General features: G+C 39.5%; 1 protein-coding gene across 1 annotated transcript in view; it reads right to left on the reverse strand.

Moving 5' to 3' along the window:
- LOC114151603 (GRAM domain-containing protein 4-like) overlaps positions 1 to 16,173 on the reverse strand; it is a 31,126-nt gene that overhangs the window by 4,361 nt on the left and 10,592 nt on the right. Inside the window, exons 2-18 of the mRNA XM_028028930.1 lie at positions 15,934 to 16,164; positions 15,738 to 15,843; positions 13,569 to 13,689; positions 13,427 to 13,494; positions 12,683 to 12,815; positions 12,541 to 12,566; positions 12,177 to 12,268; positions 9,591 to 9,682; positions 7,267 to 7,315; positions 7,058 to 7,129; positions 5,867 to 5,910; positions 5,658 to 5,767; positions 4,059 to 4,213; positions 990 to 1,137; positions 762 to 855; positions 478 to 568; positions 85 to 153 (exon numbers count right to left, since the gene is read on the reverse strand). Coding sequence (XP_027884731.1) covers positions 85 to 153; positions 478 to 568; positions 762 to 855; positions 990 to 1,137; positions 4,059 to 4,213; positions 5,658 to 5,767; positions 5,867 to 5,910; positions 7,058 to 7,129; positions 7,267 to 7,315; positions 9,591 to 9,682; positions 12,177 to 12,268; positions 12,541 to 12,566; positions 12,683 to 12,815; positions 13,427 to 13,494; positions 13,569 to 13,689; positions 15,738 to 15,843; positions 15,934 to 16,119 — 1,656 coding nt within the window. The 5' untranslated portion in view covers positions 16,120 to 16,164. The remainder of the gene's footprint in view (positions 1 to 84; positions 154 to 477; positions 569 to 761; positions 856 to 989; positions 1,138 to 4,058; positions 4,214 to 5,657; positions 5,768 to 5,866; positions 5,911 to 7,057; positions 7,130 to 7,266; positions 7,316 to 9,590; positions 9,683 to 12,176; positions 12,269 to 12,540; positions 12,567 to 12,682; positions 12,816 to 13,426; positions 13,495 to 13,568; positions 13,690 to 15,737; positions 15,844 to 15,933; positions 16,165 to 16,173) is intronic.

Here is a 16,173-nt window from a genome sequence, read left to right on the forward strand (position 1 = left end):
CCACCTTAGCAAAGACGCCTCGAGGTTTCTAAACTATATGATTGATCAAAAGTATCAGTTTGGACAGAACATTTGCACTCATACCTTTTGGGTGGTAGGCGTTGCTATGGAGATCCCCATCCCTGAACCAGGTAGCACTGACAAAACCTTATACTGTGTGGAAGACAGAAGTATAAAATAAAATGACAAGTTTAATCTTTTTCTGCGATTTACAAAATAGTCTGTCTAGTTTACCTGACAATAGATCGATAGATATGAAATTTATTATAAAATGTAATTGTAGATATGCTGTGACAACTTTTAAAGAATCTGTTCCATTTTTTATTTCTCAGTCACATCTGAGCTGTGGGCTGTAAGTAATGGATTGTTTCACCAGCTTAAGACTGAACTGATTTTCTTTACTTGCAATAAAGAAACTTCACAGGCAACAAAAGCAGAAGAAGCAATGATTATCAGTCACCTTTAACAAACACCTACTTTTTGGATTTCAATGATGTCGGTCAGTTTGATGACTTTATTCCTCTTTGAAGAACCGGATCTTGAGCTGGAGCTCTCGAAACACAAGTGGCTGTAAATTCAGAGGACACCAAGAAAAACGTTTTACAACAAAATCCTGACGGTTTCTGTCAAATTCTCAGGTGAAATGATCAGATTTGTTGTTGGTGTTTGATTACACAAAGGTTAAAAATCATATTTATGAATAACCATATGAAAGCAGTAAGAGATATGAGAGAGTGACTCAAATGAGAGGGGGGTCTTACTTCTCTGTAACATACAGGACTCCGTGACGGATGTAGTCTGTTGGTGTCTTCCTGTCTCTATTGATCAGGCAGCAGCGCCAGCCGTTCTCACACACTGACAAATGAAGCAGTAATTACAAATCTCCTGGAGGTGGATTAATAGTGTCTGCTCTACCAATAAATGTGGTGCTGAACAGCCAGAATTCAATAAAACACAATGTTAATGACTGCAGCTGTTCCTCGTCTGACCTGACAGGGGGCGCTCACTCTCCGGAAGGCTGAAAACCTCGTGAAAAGCTCCTCTTTTTGTGCTGTGGTATCGGCCGCCATCTTCTTCTCTGCTGGCACCGAGAGGAGCAGCATTGCCAACGCTCCCTCGGCCCCCTGCTGGGGCAACCTGAACAGGAGGATGATTGGGGGAAATGAATTGATGTTCTTTGTACTGTTTCAGCAAGGTGTCGTTTCTGTGATCACTGCCGTCATTGTTTGCCTCTTCCAACTTTCTGACCACACTAGTGAATTAGAACTCACTAGACATGTTTCTGACGTAAGGGTGAGAAAAACTGCATTGCACCGGAGTATTTTGTTATGTCAGAAAAAGAAGCCTACAGTTTGGAGTGGTGAAAACGTTATCCAGTTACCAGTTATCAATTTAAACATGTTGATTCAAACAATAGTTAGCAACTTTTCTGCTAATGTCTAGCAGGTCATTAGCAGAGGTCTGTAGCACTTGACTGCATGATAGAGGCAGTTTCACCATTTAATTCGAGTGTGTAGGACAAAAAAAACATCTAGAAGTTGCAGGACTTTGGTCCTCAAGGAAACCAGTTTGAAACCACCAATTTAAAGAGTAACTAAACCCCAAATAAACTAGATTTTTTTGCAATTAAACAGTCTTTAATGGTGATATTTGTTTTCCTGCAAATTGTGACATTTTCTGTATATTTGTATAGTTTGGCAAATTAACGTCAGCCTTGTTGGTTAAGAGTGAAATTATCTGGTTGGTTCCAACCCAACTGCTGTGTCAGGAGGTGGGAGGGGCTAAGAGCAGCACTCGGTTCTCTCTCAGAGCAAAGCAGAGGTGTACAATAACTGGTGCTGTCACATGTTGTCTCCAATATCACAGGAAAAAAAAGTTGCTAGGTTTGTTGCTAGTTGCCTGTTTGGGGGGGAAAAAGTCACTGGAAGGATTGAGCGTTACTCCTCAGGGCTGACTAAATCTACTAAGCAAGGAGACAGTCAATAGTAGAATTGTCTACTAGTCAATTCTGTTGAATTTTTTCACATTTTTGTCAGATAACAACCACAAACTTTATTATTTTATTTCATTCACAAGGTAGTGCAGGACTCTGACGTGGAATGAAGAAAACCAGGTTTTAATTTCCATTCCTTTACAAAAACAAAAGACTTAGGAGAATTTCAACCCCTCTCGCTTTAATGCCTCTAAATAAAACCAAGTGCAGTGTAGGTCCTAAAACAATATCCTTATAAGTCCTGTACAATATAACTTATTAGTGATACACTCAAGAACAATAAGATGATCTGTTTGCAAGTTACCACAAGCTACGTACGATCTGGTCATAAAAGACCAAAGTGGAACTGTTTGCACTATGTGTACATTGTGTGTGAAGGAAAACAAACCTCACATCACTATGAAAACACAAACACTACAATCAAACATGGTGATGGCAGCATCATACTGTGGGGTTGCTTTTTTTTTTTTTTTTTTAGCTAGCTGGGTAAAGTGTAATGGAGGAGGTAAATCCACCCTACGACATTAGAGGCTGTAAATAACTTCAGAATGGAGTGGAGGTTTGACTTGCTGCAGCAACACGACCCTAAACATTCAGCCAGAGACACTATGGGACGGTTTAGCTCAAAGAATGATCAATCAATCAATCAATCAAATTTTATTTGTGTAGCACATTTCAGCAGCAAGGCATTTCAAAGTGCTTTCCATCATATCAAACACAGAAACACAAAGCAACATAGAATCAACAATCAAACCATGACATTAAGTCAGGTTCCATCATTAAATGTGTAATTGATTACGTTTCAAATACAATCCCAAACAGGTGGGTTTTTAGTCTAGATTTAAAGGAAGTCAGTGTTTCAGCTGTTTTACAGTTTGCTGGAAGTTTGTTCCAAATTTCAAGACATGATGCATGTCTTGAAGTCCAGACAAAATCTAAATGATTTGCAGATTGATGTTCTCAAATGTTCTGCATTCACTCGCAATATGACTGAGCCTAAGTTATAAAGTAAAGGTCAAACACCCTGCGGTGAACTGGAGAACCACCCAGGGCGTACCAAAAACTGATGGGCATAAAAAAAATTCCCTGCTAAGTTTTCTGGAATTTAGCAATTCAAAATAATTTTGGTTATTTTAACCAAGCTAAAATAAGAGAAGTTTGCTCCGATTTTACTTCAGAAAACAAGAAAGAAAAAAGTATTTTTTTATTTGGTGTACGCAAGTACCTTGTTTCAACTGTAAATGTTTGCCACACTTTAGAATTTTTAAATATATATTTTTTGATCGTTTGTGGTTGTGCTGTGACTAAATGTGAAAAAGTTCAAAATGTTTTAGTAGGTCTACAAGGACAATCTATGCCGCATACTTGTGAATCTGCCCTGCAGCCCACAAGAACACACACAGTCAATGAGGACATCAGATGTATAGCATCTGCTGCTGATGGATCTACATGTGTACCTATAGTAGGGTGACCATATTTTAATTTGGGAAAACCAGGGGGCTCTAAAAGCGGGGAAACTCCATACATTTGCGCTTTGGCATGTTGTTGGCGTACTGACAGCCACGCTATCTATCTTCTGATTAAGAACAGGGCTGCCCGCACTGACGCGGCTCAGGGATTACGTCACACGCAGCGCCGTGCGCAGTGCCCTAGTGCCTGTAAATTTAATGGTCCAATGAAGGAAATTTAAAAAAACAGGACATTTCCTCACTTTCTAAAAAAAACCCGGGACGCCCGGGACAGGACGTGAAATACGGACATGTCCCGGGAAATACGGACGTTTGGTCACCCTAACCTATAGCAACCACTGACCTCTACAGTATGACTGTACAACACGGAGACAGCAGATCCTACCTGTTCACACTCAGACAGCTGAGAGGAAAGAATAAAGACAAACTGAGAGGTGACAGCAGCTGCGCAGGTTTCTCATGCAGCAGAGAGGAAACAGGAAGTTCACAACGGACGGTTTCCTCCTCCTGTGATGTGGTTTCCACCTGAGCTCTACCAGGCTGGATGCAGCCCACGAGGTGTGTGTGTGTGAGTGTGTTTCAGAGTTGGGACTGACCCGTCTGCTCAGGGTGGTGTTGTTGCGCTCCTTCAGTTGCAGGTCAGTGGGTAAGTTGGTCCAGATGATGTAGGGGGTGTCAAAGCGCTGCCGTAGCTTGGGACAACTTTTAAAGATGAAGTCGATGATGAAGAACTTGATACCTAAATAAACACCTGAGGGGCAAAAAAAAGAAAAGAAAAAAAAAATCATTCAACTGGTCAACAGCCAACAGATTGCCTGGGGTTTTTCAACCGTTTTAGGGTTATTTTGATGAGCTGAATTTAAAAAATCACATTGGTTTTGCTCAATCAGATCAACTTTCTGAACTGTGGAGCAACATGAGCATCAAAATGCAGGACTTGTTCTCACATCAGGATCGGTTTCCTGAGAATCTGATCAATGAATGATGAGCAGGAGGAGAGATTCCATCAGGACAGAAAAGAGACGGAGAATTTTACACAATGAAGACGTAATGTTCAATTTACATGTACTTACCATTAGTAGTGTTCATTATTCAATTTACAGAAATCCAAGTTTGTAACATTTAATTAATAACACTCTTTTAGAAAACCATTTTTTTCTCCTACAGCCTTTATGGATGAGAAATATTCATGTGAATGAACTGATAATGTCACAAAAAATGCCACCAATTTAGTGACCTGACCAGATTGAGAGAAATGGATGTCATTTTTGGATTCAACTGTGCAAAAATAATCCTAATTCAGTTGGAAAAAAAAAAGACAACTTCCAAAAAATATTTTTTGTAACCCAGTGTAACCAGAAGTGAACAACGTCTCCAGCAGGGAGAACATGAAATAATAAACAGTATGAAAACAATAGGCCTTCGCAGCGCTTTGCTGCTCGGGCCTAATAAATCAGATTGTTTGGAAAATTTGGTCATATGGCTCCTGGAGGAAAGCAAGTTTCATTTCTGTGTTTGAATCTATTTAAGGCACAGGGAGGTGTTCAAAGAATGTGCTGTAATGCTGGAAATGCAAACTGGAAACGAAGGATGTGTACAAACTTGAATCACCATATTCACTTCTGAAACATGGTGATGCAGAAGAGAACTTGAGCTGCCCTCCAGGAAAAAATAGATCATTCTGACTGAGTTTCTTTGCTCTGTATTACCAGGTGAACACATAGAAAAAATACAAATTCAGGAATTTCAGTTTAATGACCAGCTGCCTCCTTTTATTGTAATGGACCTGTAACACTGTTAGAAATGTTCCAACTCTTTCCCTCATCATCAATTATAAGGCCACACAGAGGAATCAGCTCCTGGCCACACATTTGAGTGTGAAAGCTGCGTTAAACAGTGTGTAGCTTTCACACTCAAAGTTTGTGGTGCAGAGAAATTCTGAAACTGGCAGAGCTCAAAAAATTCTGATGTATAAAAAGGCACCATTCAGGTAACATAAAGTAAGCTTTACAAAAAAAAAAAAAAAAAAAAAGCAATACAATTTGTAGCAAAAATGTTTAAAAAGAAAATTTGTGTAGATTAACCAAAGTGAAAATGCTCGTTTGAATAGATGAGTTTTGAGTTTGATATGTTTCCGAGTCTTTCTGAAAGGCTCTGTGGAGTGCTGGTCCTAGTTTGTGTTTCTGATAACGTACCTATGAAGAAGCCCAGCAGCTGGTAAGGCAACAGGCACGAGGAGATAAAGGCCACCCACAGCCCCATGTAGAGCTTCTGAGTCAGCTCTGGCTGGACCCACATGAACAGACTAAACACACATAAACACACACATTCAGTATAGTACAGAGCTCTATTCAATGACTTTTACTTCAGCTTTATTTGAAACAACCTTTGCAAAGAAACTCACTTTTTTATCTTCTCAAGGATGTTGGCCATCCTTCCAAAAAGATTCTGTGTGGATGTGAGAAAAACAACAACAGTCAAAATGGACTGGAAAATTGGCTTTTTTTAAAGGTTTTTTGCTCTAGTGGCCTTTATTTGAAAGTGCTCAGACAGACAGCAGGCAATGAGAGAGAGAAGACATGTGGCAAAGTTCACCAAGCTGGGAATTGAACCTGCGTCAGCCACGTCAAAGACTAAAGCCTCCTTATGTGGGTAGTGCTTAACCCTTGCGCCACCACAGCACCCAGAAAATTGGCTCTCGACTGTAATCAGATAATTTTCGAACATGTGTGATATTTAAGTTTATTTGCAAGCAAGTGTGCTGGAACAGAAACCTTGAGGACAGTATATGTACTACATCACACATCTGCTGAATTTGGCTGTGAATGACATCACCCAAAACCTCACTGAACTTTACAGTATGACCCTCATTTCTCAATTGATAACCCTGATCAGAAATCCACTAAAACGGCTCGTCTGGTTCCAAGAGTCTCAAGGTAAAGAAGCACCATGTTTGAAGCCTCTGTGTCCGATGTGCTAGACGGTGAAGGGAACCTCACTGACTGACTCTGTACTGGACCGGAGTTCAAACGAAAAAGGTGAGGCAGGGCGTAGGGGTAAAACCAGCGGACGATTTGTGCACCTGCAGGAATTCAGGACCTTTTTTCATTGAAACTCAGGGGGGACTTCTTCTCTCGCTTGGAAACAGTCAGGGTTGGTCTCCAAAAACTACACCATGACACACTCAGAAGTAACATACAGGTTCTTTGGGAAGGATTCATCGAATTCTGGAAAACACTACTGAGACAGCCGATGACTTGGGTTTGGAAAGAGTGGTGTCGCCCAGGTCATGAAAACTTCCCAGCCGTTTGGAAGACGCAGGTGCAGCTGTCAGAAGAACTGGACCAACAACAGGGCACACTACCAAGGTGTGATGTATCCTCTGCTCTTTATTTAATAAAGTAAAACCACGATGCAACATAAATATTCTGAATGCTGTTCTTACATCTTGTTATATCATGGACCCTAAACAGAATTGGTTGCCATCAACACATCAAAGCTTCACAATGATTGGATAGACGTAGAGATGAGTGAAATATTTTAACAAGAGGTTTCAGTTCTGACCTACACAATCTCTTAGTGCATCGTCACTCACCTGAGCTTTCTGAGCAACATCGAGAACCAACTGGAACTTCTCAGATACAGTCAAGTCTTCTTTTGGAGGTTCCTTGAAAACATTAGAGCCATGAGTCAGGAACCAGCCTCAACAATTTGAATTCAATCAACAACTTCTGTAGGCGCAAAGAAAAAAAAACAACACTTTTATAATAAGTGTGCCTGACAGAGCAAAGAGAGATGCCTCACCAATGGCTCAGACACTTCAGGCACGATGCTCCACTGGATCCTCCAGCCTCTGAGAGCAAGTTGTCATGGGAACATAGAGTTAAACAAGAAACCACCTCAAACTTATTCCAGTTTAATAGTGCTGACATCATGAGAGGCTAAAAGATTAACGAGTTAGTTCTCACATCATTGGATGTAAAGGTAATTAATTATTTCAAACATTGGCCATGTGTTATTTGTTTATGCTTTAAATGTTAATGTTGTGGTGTTTAACAGATGCATTTATGGGGGCCATACGTTTCCATCATAGGAGAATGTAAAATGTATATTTCTTTTATATTTCAGATACCCAAGAAGATGGGTTTGACAAAAGAGCAAAGAATTGAAATTATACTGATGGCTGGATTGGGAAGCAGTCTCATGGTTGGTAAATATTGGTAAGTACTGATAAAATAGCAGGTTTAACATGGGATTTTGATATTGGCCTTTAACAATAGTTCACTTTTTAAGACAAAATGAACAAAATGTACACACAAATCTGAAATGATATTGAATGTAGTGGTACATATGGCGGTCAGCTAAATGACCACTATAGCAGGCATAATCCATTTAGCATGTTTGGCCTCATCAATATGCAGAACAAATGCTGATCATCAGAAAATGCAAAATCCTGGCAAGAGTATTTGCAAATGTGTTTCATCAAACCAGAAACAGATTGAGGGTGCTGATTTTGCATCTATATTTAGTATGTTTCAAAGGCATGAGCAAACTGGCACGCAAAAATGACTGTGGGGAAAAGGAGGCATAGATACAATGAGAGAACATTAAAAGAAATATAAAATACAAATATTTCAATAATAGCTGAGAAGTATCCCCTTGCCATATCAACTTTGAGCTGCACGATTACCTAATAATTCCAGCGCACCATCACCATGGTAATTGGAGCATGTCTATATAGGCCATAGATGATGGTATAGATTGTGTTCATCTGGTGCGTGTTGTGCTAATTGTGCGGGGGAAAAGATGTCTGTGTGAAACAGATTAATAGCTGGACTACTGACAATCTTCATGTACTTAAACCAAAACAAAAAATACCATGGTTTAACGTAAATATTGTGCCATTTTAAACTGAACATTAACAACCACCAAACAACAGTCACAGAGCCTAAAGGATACTGAAGGTAAAACACACTTTTAAAGGGTTGGCTGAGTAAAAAACAACAGTTTAGAGCTTTGTTTTGATTGACTTTAAAATGTTTTTACTGTTGTGTGTTGTTACTATTACGATGATTATTATTAATAACACTAATCATTTGTTTCATTTACAAAGCCCTTTACATCTCCAATTGAAATCTCAAAGGGCTCACCATCATCACACGCTGATGATGGTGAGCTACTGGAGCTTCAGCTGCCCTAGGCAGGCTAACAGAAGAGAGGCTGCAAGGTGGGACACAGAAGACCAGGGCGGCCGGACCAGGAATCGAATCAGTGATTCACCGATTGCAAGGCGAACTTCTACCACCGTCATCCCAATATATAATACCTATAATATAGGTATAATATTTAATATAGAATAATTATAATACCTCCATCTCCATGACTTTCAACCAGTAGCCATGGACCACTTTTCCTTGGACACATCTAACCAACAGGTTGGAGTGAAGAAAAACCTTTGCTCACATTGCCATTTTACCTTTAATTTAATTTTACATTTTCCTAATTAAATTTTTCTTTTAATTTTCTGTTTTTGAATGTTTTTTCTTCATTTACCTTTTGCTCACATTGCAATTAACCTTAATTTATTTTTTTTTTATGGAAAAAATAAGATCTTTAATAAATACTTAAGAGTTAGGAAATGTGCTTGTGTAGTTTCTTATGGAAATACTCTTTTTTTAATTCCTTGTAGTTAAAAACATAGTAAAGTAGTAACCAGTAGAGCGGGGTGGGCAATCCTGGTCCTCGAGGGCCGGTGTCCTGCAACTCTTAGATGTCTCCCTATTCTAACACACTTGAATCCAACAGCTGAATCACCTCCTAAGTGCAGTCAAGTTCTCCAGAGTCCTGCTAATGACCTCATTATTTGACTCAGGTGTGTTGAAGTAGAGATACATCTAAAAGTTGCAGGAGACCAGCCCTCGAGGCCTGGAGTTGCCCACCCCTGCACTAAAGGGTCAGTACTAAAACTTTTCTTTTTTTTAAACCAGGATTTTATTTGATCTTTAGGAACTGCTGTAGTAAAGTTTCTGTTCTGAATAAGAGCATGACTTGCAGTTTAACACAAAATTGTTTCTTTGTCCGGGTCTGTCTTTAAATATGAGAGTGGTTGAATGTGTGGGGGAGCTCACCTGGAAATGAAATAATTCAGGGAAAGGCGGAGAATTGCGAGGAACAGGAACATGGGGATGGCCCAGCCATGCCACGCTGCATACATGTACACCTGTCAATACACACAGCCAGTATTTCTGTAAGGCACCGTGTTAAAAGCTTCTCCAGAACAGAACTGCCATTATACGACTGACTGGCTTTAACTCTATTGTGTTGTACTGTAATTTGGGTATTTAAATGAAATGACAGAAGACTTATACAACTGACTTATAAAGCTCAAACACGCTTTACAATGAAATCATCCATTTCCATTCACGCAAACATTCACACACTGATGACAAGTTACTGGATCGGAACCACAGCAGGGCAGTCTGAGAAAAGAGAGGCTGCTATGCAGCATCATCGACCCTCTGACCAACATCAGCAGAAAAGGTGGATGAAGTGTCTAGCCCAAGGACACAACAACAGAGACGTACGAGGCGGGGGCTCAAACCAGCAACCCACCGATTACAAGACGGATTTCTACCTCCGTCGCCACCACATACGCCTTATACACATATATATGCTGCTGTGGATGGATCTGACTGTACGATCGGATGGGATTCAGTTAAATTTTGATCAAATTCTATTACATATAAAAAAATGGGAAGTGAACCTGTTTGTCAGCATCCCTGCCCCTGCTGATGAAAACAATCCTAAAGCCCAATCCTGCCACTCAGGTGTTCCATGCATGAGTATCGAAGTAACTTCTATCTTCTATTCTAACTTCTACTCTCATGACATCCAAAGAGGAGGTGTCTTCCTCAACACATTAGTGCTCATCCGTGTATGTGTAAGAAAGTAGATTTTTGTTTGTTTTATTTCTTTCATTTAGTCTCTTTTAAATGAAAAAAATTTAAAAGCAAGAAGTCGTTTTTGTTAAGAAGAATTATCTAGGTTCATTTACTTATGAGTTTATTTGAAAGGTTATGTTTTCATATTATTCTGTGTGATTTTTACTTGACTCCTTTCTTTTGTGATACACTATTAACTGTTTTTAGGATGTTTGCCTGGAGGCTAGAAACATTTACACATTCCTGTGTTATCAGCTGCTTTCGTCATTAGCTGCCTGTGTTATCAGCTGCCTGTGAAACTGATTTGTAAAGGTCAGCTTTGTGCCCTTGTAAGAGCATGTCCACAGAAGGTCCCAGAACAGCTTGCGGTAAAGGTTATTGATCAATTGTTTGTGTGACTGTGTGAAAAAGCCCAACCTCCTTCCTTTTAATCATAATAAAAGGCAGTTGGGGACTGAGAACCCGCGGAGTTGATCCCAGACAGTGTTTAACGGCGGTTCTCCGCGTCTGGCTCAAACTTCCCTCTTCTGCAGAAAAGCAATATATGTCTCTGGTTGATTCTTTGCAAGTTGGGAACCAAAATAGACCCATCCATCCATTTTCTGTTCACCTTTTGTCCCTAATGGGGTCGGGAGGGGTGCTGGTGTCTATCTCCAGATACGTTCCGGGCGAGAGGAGGTGGTCACCCTGGACAGGTTGCCAGTTGCCAGGGCAAAACAGAGACATACATGACAAACAACCATTCACACACACACACACACTCACACACCCCTAGGGAGAATTTAGATAGACCAATTAACCTAACAGTCATGTTTTTGGACTGTGGGAGGAAGCCGGAGTACCCGGAGAGAACCCACGCATGCACAGGGAGAACATGCAAACTCCATGCAGAAAGACCCCGGGCCGGGAATCGAACCCAGGACCTTCTTGCTGCAAGGCAACAGTGCTACCAACTGCGCCACTGCGCCCCAAAATAGACCCAACAGTTTTAATTGACTAAAACACCTTTCACCAAATTGCTATGTTACCTGCAAGGTTGGTGGACAGCTTTAAATGGGAAGTTGTTCTTTCTACAGATCCACCCAAAACTTCTGCGGCTATATAAGAGGTAATATGGAGTTCTTGGCAGTTTTTCATCAACAGATACAAGTTTATAAATTTTCATACAGTATCAGTAGGGCTGGGCAATACATGAATAATAATTTATATCACCATATATAAGTGATTAATAGAATTTTCAGTAATTTCACTGAACTTAAATTCAGAACTGCACAGCATTCTGGAGGATGTAACCAGGGGAACGACTTAAGCTGCTCAGCCTCTCAATGCCAGCTAAGTAAGGTTGGCATCAACTAACTCACACACTCTTTGGTTACCTAGCAACAACCTATTGAGTAACTTGGACAGAAGCAATTTTGGGTTTCACCACCATGTGTCATAAAAATAAAAAAACAGCGGCATGGAGTGAATGGAGGAGAACAACAGCTCGAGAGGAAACTGCGAATAAAAAGCAGGAAAGGTCACGAGTATCTGGCAGAATTACACGTTAAAAACAAAAAACCTAATCAATAATCATCAATATCCACTGATAAGAAACCTTTATAGCATGATATATTTTTCAACTACTGTATATCGCCCAGCCCTGAGTGTCAGGTTTGCATTAGACCATCATGTATTATATATTTTAATATATTTCATGTCTGTACACTATTATTTAATAGATGTGTGTGGTGCTTAGTGGAACACGGAGACATTGTCTGTGTGTGAACTTACAATGAAGGCAATGGCAGACGTGTACACAGAGTACCAACTGGATAAGGCAGACAGGTTCCTCATGAAGTTTGTCACAGGTCTGAACCCTCTTTCTAAAAACAAGGTCAGGCAGAAAAGCATATCAGACTCATCAGTTTTGCTGTTAATTTTTGTGAAAAGAAAATGTTGTATAGCAAAGCATCTGGGGGGCGTGTAACCAAAAGTACTCAAAAGGTTCTGTATGTGGGGTTCCACAGGGATCCATCAAGGGACTTCTAAAGTTTATTATTTTTATCTTTCAGCAAGCATATTATTTTTTTCTCCTATACAAAAATAATACTCTACCATACTCCTAATTATCTGCAGAAAAGACAAAAATACTCACTGAGGCGTCTCATGTTTTCAGTCAGCCTGGGGATCAATTACAACAGATCAGATCAATTTTTGATTTAAAATAAATACAACTTTCATTAGAACCTTTTCACTCTAAATGCTCCTCTCAGAGACATGTCTTGCATTTTCCTTACCTCCGTCCACTTAGTGGCTCCTCCGTCTCCACAGTTGTCTCTTCCGGCTGGAAGCGGAAGTCTTCAATGTAAACTCCGAAACGATTGTAAAGCCATTTCAGGAAGTTGCTCCATAGAGTCTGTTTATGTTTTTCTAAGAAAATATGAGGTTTGACTAAGTGATTCCAAAAACTGATAGGGAAATTGATTTTTTCCAGACTTAACCCTCCTGTTATGTTCCGGGTCAAACTGACCCGTTTTAAAGTTTAAACATTTTTTTTTAAATAGTTGGAAGTATTTTTTTTGCATGAAACTTTTTCTATTTGTCTTAATAGGTGCACTCTACATATAAATTGAAAATTTATTCATCTTAAACATTTGCACCACCGCCTAGGTCTACTTTTTACATAGATACTGTTCGGGTCAATTTGACCCGGCAGTCAGGTTAAAATGTAAAAAAAGATTAAAAAATGTCCAATTCTATTTTTTATGTCCAAATGAGTAAATTGTCATCATTGATCCTTAATTTCTGAGAAATAAAAAGACATCATTGCACAAATATTGATTGAAATAGTTAGTATTGGAGCTAATAATCAGATACAAAAATGTTTTGGAGGAATTCTTTGGTTTCTGACCCTATTGCATGATTTAAACACTCGCCGGGTCAAATTGACCCACGAACATTATTGCTGTACCTCAGAAACAAACATAACAGGAGGGTTAAAACAATATGAAAAAGACAAAACAAAGAGTGGGAGTTCTAACCTGTACTGCTGCTTAGAGAAGGCTGGGGGGATGGAGGTTTTCTTGACTGAGATGGGGAATCCTCACCTCTGAGGAGAGAGATAAAATGTCAGTCAATAAATAAAAGGAAAATTGGATTGGAAAGTCTTTTAAAACAACTCACCCTAATTTTACGGCCTCATTGACCTTCTGTTCCAGCTCAATACGTTTGCATCGCTCTTTCTCCAGTTCTTGTTTCAGTGAATCTATGTGGGACTCATCCTTCAGTTTCTTCAGCTCCTCCTCTGAAAGAGTGACGAGTCATAATGAAGACAAGAAAAACCTACTCCTACAAAACTCTTTTTTTTCCCCCTCCAAATGTCTCATAACTAATGAGAAAAATCAGTTGTTAATAACATGCAAATGAAAGGTGAGGTATCATACGTTTTATGTAGAACATTAAGGGAGTAAACCTGATTTCTCTCCCAGTTAGGATTTATTAACAAGTTTCATGTGATGTGAGGAAGAGATGGACCGAGAAGCTAGCCAATTACAAAACGAGTAAACTCAAGTTATAGTAAACTAAGTACACCGCATGAGCCAACACCTTGTAGACTAAGGAGCAATAACTCTTAGTATTCTATTTCTGTATGTATTCTTGCAAAATGTGGAGAATTTTATTCATTTATTATTTTTATTTTTTTTTTTACAAAACTGGAGTTCTTTAAAGGTTTTTCAACATTGATTTCTACATCTCTACGGTCCATCTGCTGCATTTTAATCAGGTTAAAGTTTAAACTTCAAAAGGTAGCAAACTGATTCTTTCTCTTTTGGCCATTTTGTTGTGAATTTACTGCTGCGTTGGAGTTGAACACAATTGAGACTGATCTACTTTGTCAGAAACTCCAGAAGACACAGGTGGAGGACTCAGCAATCACCTGGATGTATGACTACCTGACTAACAGACCACAATCTGAGACTGAAAGACTGTGTGCAGACTGTTCTTCCTGAAGAAGCTTATGTCCTTTAAGGTTTCCATTATGATGCTGCATAACTTCTATAAGTCTGTTGTGGAGAGAGTCATTTCTTCTACCATTTTCAGGGCTAAATGGCTAAACTACCTGATAAAGAAGGTTGATTCTGTTCTATGGACTACTGCTGCATTTCCTGATAAAAGTGACAGGTTTCCAGGAGTAGCAGGAAGATTGCTGACCCCATTTATCAATGACTCCAAGAGGCTGCTGGGATTCTCATGCTTTTGTAAGTGCCTTGTTCTATCAATCATTTTTAAAATAAAGTGTCTTATCAAATTCTACACATCATGAACATTGTGTAAGCTCTGAAATTCATGGAAAGCAACAAAACAAATCTACACGTTGCCAATAAAGTTCAATGTAGAAACATTACATCAACGTGGGCTGAGAAAACTCTGAAACTGAATGTATTGAGTCTTGTAACTAAGTGTTGCACAGGAGACTGAAGGTTAAGTTTAGGGCTAGGCATGCACTGCTAATGGTGAGGTTTAGGATAAAGGCCAGGGATAGAAATTAATATAACATGAATGGAATCAATTCAAAGTCCTTGTGAAGATAGAAAGAGGTAATGTGTGTCTGTGCCTGTGCATGCCAATGTGAAACACAATGAGGACTGCAGTGTTATAAATAGCTGTTGGAGCATTACATAAAGAAGGCAAATATTGACAGATTACCCAGCATGCAGTTGTATTGTGGGATGAGTTTTCTGTGATGTGATCTGATCATTGAGTCAGCAGCATTGGTACAAAACAATTCCTGGACAGCTTGAGGAAAGTCTGACTTATTTTTTTGTCTTTGTGCATTACGACCTGACAGTAAAATACTGCAATTAATTGATGACTAATTACAAATTAAAAGAGTCCCTTTGGGGGTAGTGGTGGAAACAGAGGGGCTTTAACAGTGTTTATGTGACAGACCAACAAAGTACTGAATAATTGTGATGTGGTAGGAAAATTATGCAGTTTTCAAAAATGTTCACAAATACAAATCTAAAAGATGTGCCATGCTTTGTACATCTGCTACAACATATTGCAGAGCATATTGCCTTCAAAGGGCCAAATCTGTCATTTCATACGCATCTGTAGTCACTGGATTTTACTTAGGGGTGCCAGAGCACAGGAGTACAGGAGTGCTTTATACAAATGAATGCCATACTTTGACATTTCTTTGTATTATTTACCCTCCATTTTACAATTCTGAACTACTTTGCATTATTGTGTCATAAAAATCCCAATAAAATACTCTGTTGTTTAAAACTCAGAATATGAATACTTTTGTATGGCTCAGTAAAGTGCATAATATACTCATAATATACTCACTTAAGAAGTGTTTTTCTAACAAAGCGATTTCTAGAAGGCCCTTCACTTCGTTCAAATCTGTCTTTGGCTCTTCTTGAACACCTGCCAGAAATGACCCAGGACCAGCCTTTGGCAAACAAACACAAAATAAGCAACATGACATGAGACAGTTTTATCTTTGGATCAAAGGCAAAAGTTTTGTCATGTGTTCCTGCACCTGGGCTTCCATCTGCTGTTCTAACTCAGGTTCTCTCAGCTCTTCTTGCTCTTTGGGCAAGCAGCGTATTTTCATCGCGACGTCGTCACTGCATTCTGTGTCCGATGTGTTGGGCGACTCGGTCGGGTCAAGGAACTCCTCCCGTTTTTGGCCCCGAAACCGGATTTTGTCGAGACGCCTCAGCATGTTGGCCGCTGCGGATTCTGGTCTCTATCGGAACATGACGAATGCCTGAGTAGC

This window comes from Xiphophorus couchianus, chromosome 2 (assembly GCF_001444195.1).
Source record: "Xiphophorus couchianus chromosome 2, X_couchianus-1.0, whole genome shotgun sequence".
In the NCBI taxonomy this organism is placed as follows: Eukaryota; Metazoa; Chordata; class Actinopteri; order Cyprinodontiformes; family Poeciliidae; genus Xiphophorus; species Xiphophorus couchianus.